This window comes from Petromyzon marinus, chromosome 68 (assembly GCF_048934315.1).
Source record: "Petromyzon marinus isolate PM22_M1 ecotype Great Lakes invasive population chromosome 68, UKy_Petmar_22M1.pri1.0, whole genome shotgun sequence".
NCBI lineage: Eukaryota > Metazoa > Chordata > Hyperoartia > Petromyzontiformes > Petromyzontidae > Petromyzon > Petromyzon marinus.
Window position 1 is genome coordinate 425,957 of NC_133734.1, and position 7,405 is coordinate 433,361.

General features: G+C 41.9%; 1 protein-coding gene across 1 annotated transcript; it reads right to left on the reverse strand.

Moving 5' to 3' along the window:
* Positions 1-302: 302 nt before the first annotated feature.
* On the reverse strand, positions 303-5,401 carry LOC116957941 (aerolysin-like protein). Its single transcript, XM_032980399.2, has 2 exons — positions 5,300-5,401; positions 303-2,512 (listed from the first exon to the last, which is right to left on the reverse strand). The coding sequence occupies exon 2, from the start codon at positions 2,496-2,498 to the stop codon at positions 1,557-1,559; it is 942 nt and encodes a 313-aa protein (XP_032836290.1). The 5' UTR covers positions 2,499-2,512; positions 5,300-5,401; the 3' UTR covers positions 303-1,556.
* Positions 5,402-7,405: the final 2,004 nt, after the last annotated feature.

The following is a 7,405-nucleotide window of genomic DNA, read 5'->3' on the forward strand; positions in this document are numbered from 1 at the left end:
TCTCTTGCGAGAATCGAGAATATAGGTTTATCATGCGCGATTGAAATAATATCTAAAAACCAAGATCTCACTTCTGCTACGTGTTATCTGCACACATACTAGCTTACGTTTTGATAACTGTGATGGAAGGGGTTATCTTCGTGCAGTCATTCGTGACCGGGTTGAGACCATCAACTCACCACACTTGACTGTGCAGTTTCATTACAGGCGAATGCCTGGATTCGAACAAAGGTTTTCAGTGATGCTGGCTCAAAGGGGTTGTGGATGTGATAATGATGACACTGAATGCAAACACAATCCAATGAATTTTTAAAGATATTTTATTTTGCATCACAAGCCCAAAGCATTGCATAACATGCAACTGACTAGTTGCATGCAATTCCCTATAATTAAAGAGCATGCAATTGTAATCTAAATGCATTAATCCAGATGGTGGTGCTGATGGAAATGATAGTACTACAAGAGAAGTTCTTTTATTTTCTGGTGTCACCTTTGGAGAAATTGTTGGTCATTCGAGGCCAGTTATCATTATTTGTATATTCATTGTAGTGTGAAATGGAAAACAAATATGAGCGTTTCTGAAAATAGGTGTCCCAACACAAATGAAGATTGGTTGATTGTTTGAGGAATCTTTATCTTTCCGTCATCGTTTTGTTTGGTATCATTCACACGTGGATGTCTTCTCTCTATAATTTTAGTAGAAATGTTGGTCAAGTCCATCGATTATTCTGTTCGTGGCAGCATGCAGAAACTGTATTGTCAAGATATATGTTTGTATGATTTGCCGTGGAGAATGTCCTTAGCTGTGTGCTTCATTTGGGTTTTCACTCTTCACCTTCTCATTTCTGAAGCCCATAAAGCATCACCTCTTTCACCTCCTTCCAGTCATTTATGTCGTTCATCCAACTTGCACTTTGATGTTTTGAACCCCTCCAGATTTGCACTCTATCGATCAACGTTGCCTATGCCAGTGTGTATTGTCTTGTTACATTGCCCAAACCACTGCAGGAAGTTTATTTCCATTTGCTTTTGCTAGTTGGGGCTCATTCTCACGTAAGTAAATGGCAAAACTGACGTTTAAATGTACTTATGCTATTTGTACTTATATACTTTATTCTTATTTCTTTATATAAGTTTTAGCTACTGGCTTACCATTGATCTACTTTTTCCTCCTATCGTGTTGTGTATTGTTTGTTGTTGTAAATTGCTGACTCGCCCCTACTGGACATCTGTAAAAAAGAGATTAATTTATCGTCGGATTCCTCCGGGATAAAGACAGATTATGATCATTCCATTGTGATTTCTGAGCGAACAGACTCAATTATATACGGTATGTGCGAGAAAAATTCGTTGAAATAACTGCATCTCCGTGTTAATTATTTTTTCACCGATTCAAAGGTTCCTTAATTGCACCAACTGAACTCTCCCAAATGGCATATGTATTGCATCATATTTTATACCGCAGGGTTCAATAAACTATTAAATAAAGATAGGCAGCGTTGAATGCAGCATGCAGCTAGTAAAGCGCAGCACCTGCGTGCTTTTCCGATGCCGTTTCACTTTTCGTTTGTTACTACAGTCGCCTTGGTGTAGGCGAGGCCCTTGTAGACACCCTCCATAGGGATGTCGTAGGTGGCGCCGTTCAATAAGGACATGCGCACCGTACCCTTGTACGGGAGGTCGATTTCCGCGCGACCGATATTGATGTCGATCGCAGTGGTCTTGCGTGGAGGAACCGTGACGTCGAATGAGAGGAGCTCGGTTTTCGATTCTGAATTCTCCACGGCGTGCGTACTCTCGGTGCTAACGGTAAAACTAAAGCCATATTCAACCTCCACGACATCCGGAACGCCGGCTGAGACGCTGATGCTCACGGTTGCCTCCAGCTTGTTTGTGATCGACCAGGAGGAGGTTTTGGTCACGGTCTTGGAGGTTTCAATTTTATAGGTTTGGGGGACAGAACCAGTGTTCTTGTAACTGAGTGATTTGATCTCTTCCATCTGGACTTTTGGAAGCTCCCTGTGCAGTGTAGGGTATGTCACGTTGATCAATTCTGAACTTTTAACCGAATTGATGAAGAGGAAGCCCATGCTGTCGATGTCTGAACCGCCTTTGCCCTGAATTCCAAGGCAGATTCCAGAGCGGACGTCGACTGGGTACTCGGTCTTTAGGCCCCAGTCTGTCATCTTCACGAAGAATTCCCTGCCTTTGGTTGTCCTGAACTTGAAGGCGCCCAGGCGTGAGCCAGCCCCATTCCCCCACAGTGAGAGGGACGAAAACAGCTCCCCGGGCTGGAACACAAACTCTTTGTGAGATCCCGAGGGACTGCCGTACTGTGCAGTCCTTCCGTCCGTCAGCCAGGCCTTCACGCACTTGATCTGCCACCCTCCAACCCACACCCAGATTTTTTCCAGCGTTGCTCCATTTCTCCACCCATCAAAACTGAAGGCTGTTCCTCCTTGTCCTCCACAGGTGTGTAAGGCCAATGCATAAGGCATTTTCTCCTCTCTTCCTGCACATTACAAGATACAGATTTGTTTGAATTATGAAAGAAATTTAAAACATCGTGATATTCACAGTTTGACTTTCAAAACCACATTTTATTGACACATTTGTAATAGTTATGCACTTCTAAATTTGCATGTCGACTCAGATGTTATCGACAACACTATTGCGAAAAAACGGTGAAAAAGCAGTACATCATCATGTTGGTAAATTCTAAAAAAACACACATTGGATCAGATTATTAACTCGTAATGGCTAACTTACAGCTAAAGACAATGAAAGAAGAGCAGACAGTGACAAGGCTAGATAATTTACAAGAATAACTGTTTGAGGTTAAGAGAGCCTTGTGTGCAAGAGAAATACAGCTTCTCTGAAATAAAAGTTGACACAACACAGTACAGCAAATCCTTCCCTCGAGGTTTTACTGTTTTGGGCCAAATTTATTGAGGTACTGTTCGCCGATTGTGCCCCTGTGGCTCGACTATTCGCAGTTGATCTAGAGATTCCTGTATGCATGGTAAATTTACTGCTCGCGATTATGTTGCCATGAAAGTACACAATGCGCCATCTTGTCCCCATCTTATTGCCCAAGTGGCCCATCGTGGTAACCCAGGCCACGTGGTGTTCCTAGATTCCAGTGGATAGACAGTGAGGTTCAGCCGCTCACGATTTTAACTTCCTGCAGTGAACAGTACTGTACACGGTTACCTATACAGTACATCTACGAATAGCCCCTCCTGTATTCAAAAAGCTTTCTTTAAGATGTTTGATTCAAGCATAGCCTCATCCATATGGAATCACAAATTAGCGCAAATAGATTTTCATTCCCTTACGTTACTTAAGAGACATCGGGGCCTGACCCTTTTCAGATTTCCTAAAATAGAACAAAGCTATCGCTTTCAGAACTTTATTCAATAGATCAACAAGAAAAAGTATAGGACATGGAAAAACTGGGAGAAGGCTCGGTGAGCTGCTGGTTATTTGCTGCCGTTACCTAAGCTCCTATCAAATATAGATCGCGGGTCCTGAAACCATTATTCACGGTTTCTAACACATTGGGGAAATGCAACCACAGGTGATTCTCATTCCACTCCTTAAACACATTGGGGAAATGCAACCACAGGTGAATCTCATTCCACTCCTTCATATGTAGACAATCGCCTCTGTGGGGCAACCAATCACTAACAATAGGATGCACAAGGGCTAACTGGCCTGGCTGGAGAGAGATAGGCTTGGAAAGGGTGGGGGACCTTCCAAATAAGGTTACCAAAATATCAGGGACACCATCCAAAGCTACAAACAAAAACTTTTACCACATCACTCACCCAATCTTGGATGGTCTGGTGGAAAAAGGAAATGAAAAGTTTGTGCAGGAGATTGAGACCGGGTTAGAGCCAAAACTAGAAAGCTGAGGGGGAAAGGCTGCTGGGACAGGACATTCCTCACCAGAAATGGACTCAAATATGGTTGGGCTCTGGCAGCAGACCGCAGGTCCCTTCCTCTAAACATAATTTAGTTCAAATTCACACATTCCTCTCCTAATTGCCCTAGATACCACAATGCACGGTACAGATGTAACTGAATGCCTTCTGGACGTGCCCAAATATTTTAGAATTTTACGAGAATTTAACGGATTATTTTAATCGGAACTTGGCACAGAGCTGAGCCCCTCAGTGGACTAAACTTTGCGGGGCATGAAACCAAAAGGGCTATCGGTACGCCAATATGCCTTACTGAAAACCGGCTATATTGTAGCAAGAAAGACAATACTAGCAAATTGGAAACAAGAACCCTCTCTTGGGGACTCTGGCACAGAACTATCCGTGCCTTGGCGGGAATCAGCTCCTTAACCAGGATCTACCAGGGATATAATAAGAGTAAGAGGCAATGTGGTCCCCATTTTTATTGACCCTGCGTGAATAACCATAAAAGTAGGGAGCGGGGCAAGGGGATGAACTCCAGACACTGAAACATTGCAATAGGCACCGTTGCTCCTAGGGGAAAATAAGAAGGATAAGCCCAGACATCACGCTTATGTTACTTTGTTTCCTGTCTAGTTTGGATAAATTATTCCCCTTCCTCCCCCTTGTCCTTCTTCTTCCCCTTCCCAGTTAATCTGCAGCTCCTGATCGTTGCCTCTGTGGTAGGTCAGCGAGTCCAAGGGCATCCAGACGGGTCCCCATTTTACGATTTATTGCACCGGGTTCGACACACGTTCGTAATTGGTATCTCCCTCTGTGATGGCCATGTTCTGGACTCTTACAAAAAAAACATGCATTGGATAAATAAAGGGTGGACAATTGACTCAGGACATCAAGAGTCGTGTTTTTCTTCTTCATGTGATGCAGTGTGGATATCAAAGAGAGAGAGAGAGGAGGGAGACAGGAAGAGAGCAAAGTGAGAGGGGAGGCACGAGTATTGCGCAATCGACGTCACTTTTAGACAGACAAACGTCATCAATGCATTTGTATGTAAAGTTTTTTTCCTGAACATTTACACCAACGTTGTATGATTGTCAATTGAATTCACATCTTTATATTTTTAGGAGTTGCTTGCTGCTGATGCTGTTATACGTTGTTTTTTCACTGATTTGTGACAGTACCTTACAGAACGGATTTGTAGTGAAAATAAACACAGAAATACGATAGCATCTTGTTTTGCCAACATCACACCAAGCAGGCAGGTTCTCAAGGGGTGCCAGCTCAGAGGCACTTACCTGGGAGTCACCTGTCCACCACACACACCACCTGAATTGTTCATAATGAGACCAGTCAGGAGTAACCCACACACTCACCTTAAGGTTCTCTTCCCAGAGCATGCTTTTCTATCACCAGAACACTGTCATTTATACTACTGTTGCACAGGCCACGTGATCCAGCCACAGCCTAAATTATACATCGCTTCGCATCACTCACGTCAGAATAGTTTATGTAAATAGTTTGGCATATTTACAGAATTTATGAATTTTTAATCTATCATACATATATATTTTTCAAACTTGAACCTCTCTTTCTTTTTCATGATGACGAGGTGGAGTGAATCAATGAGTGGTGTATTATCAAAAAAGGTTCTTCCAACATTATGGAACCTTGTTTCCGCGCCAAACATCGTAAACCTTCCATTAAAAATATATTCTGAAGCAGAAAATTAGTAGTGCCAGATACACCAGCCATATTTATAAATATGTTGTGTAACATCGCTCCTTACCCACCGTGTAGCAATATTTTAATGTAGATGTAAAATTCAATGAGGGATGTGATTATCTTGGTGTGTTCTGAGACTGTTGTTGTACATATCCGGGAGAGATCTGAGATTGTTGTTGTTGTCTTGGTGAGGGACTGTTGTTGCTGTTGTCTTGGAGTTGTCTGGGACTGTTGTTGTTTTGGTGTATAACTCTTGTACTTGTCATGGTGTTGTCTTGGACTCTTGATGTTGTTTTTGGCCTTTTGCTGTTTTGCCCCAGGCGTGCATTTTGTGTCAAAAAATTGGCAGGAATGTATGTTCTTGTGCAATTTGTACATCTATACAGCAGTATCTCACTTAACGAGCATTCTGTCTCTGCTTATTCGAGCGATTTCAATACAGCTTAATTTGTTCCAAACGAGCAACACTCTAATGGCACTACTTTTAGTTGCAAAAATGATCATCTTAAGCAGCGTTAAAACAAGAATAGCCAAAACATAACCCTCGTGCTCCTCCCAAGAGACCTCATTAGTTAACGCGTGTTGGGCTAAAACAAGCGTTCGATAACTCCTCGTTGGGTAAGGATTTCGCGTATTTATATTCTGTTGGTGTACCCAGAAAATCCTTACTGACTCTCAAGATACACTTTCGAAAGGGCCTCTCTAAGTTTCACAGTAGGGGACGATTTAACTGCTCTGTGTAATCTCAATTGAGTTATTTTGCAGATACATTTTCAACATTGGAATGTTCGGCCACACCAGAAACATTTACAAATAAATTGTGAAAGAAGAAAGACAGAGAACCCATAGGAAACCCATCCAGGAGCAGGTCAGAAATCGAACAAAGAACATCTAAACTGTGAGGCGCAAGTGTTAAAACTCTGCCATCCCGCCTACAGTATCAAATTGAATCCACGAATTGAAATAGAATTGCAAAGAAAAAAAGCCCGCTTCAACTACAATGGAAGTCAAATGGTAATGAATTTTAATTATGACTAAAGTTTGTCATCAGAATTCCTAAAACTATGACGAAAAATGTAGTGCATTTAGTGAAACAGTTAAGCCATAACTGTTTTATTAGATTAATCTGATATACCAGTCGTTCCCAACCAGTGTGTTTGATGTGTACACCTCCCAGCCTAATATCTTGTCCTCATTCCCTGACCAGCACATAATCTACTGAGAATCATCCCTAACTTTACTTTACAATCCCTGTCCGTACCCCCTTTGGAGATGGTACACCAGACAGCCACTAACAGAAGATTAATGCAGTAATTTATCCAAACGTTTAGGCTCCACAGTCCCAGAGTGTCAGTCTACTGTATTCCCAATAACTCGTTTGGTGCGACTGAGTAGTTTCTACTTCGAAAATAACCTTTAAAAATACACAGACCATAAAAACGAGACGTGACAAATGAAACACTACAATCGAGCAGACAGAGGTTACGAATCAAGCCATATTACACAATACAAATAAATAAGACATGCACGTGTAAGATACACGATATAGAAAATTAGCCAATGCAAATGAGACAAACAGCAGAGACAGTTCATAAGATTCAGGGCATTTTAGATGAGTTATTACGAATTGGATATTAGATGGGCAAAGGGAATAGGTAGGATATGTTAAACAGTATCAATTGAGGGCGAATTATACAGTAAATAATCAAGAGCATCCCCACGCTGAGAAACATGCAAGGAAAGCAATCTTGCTAGCA

What these genes read in the sequence shown, in the direction of transcription:
- LOC116957941 (XM_032980399.2), bottom strand. Translation starts at nt 2,498, where the DNA reads ATGCCTTATGCATTGGCCTTACACACCTGTGGAGGACAAGGAGGAACA.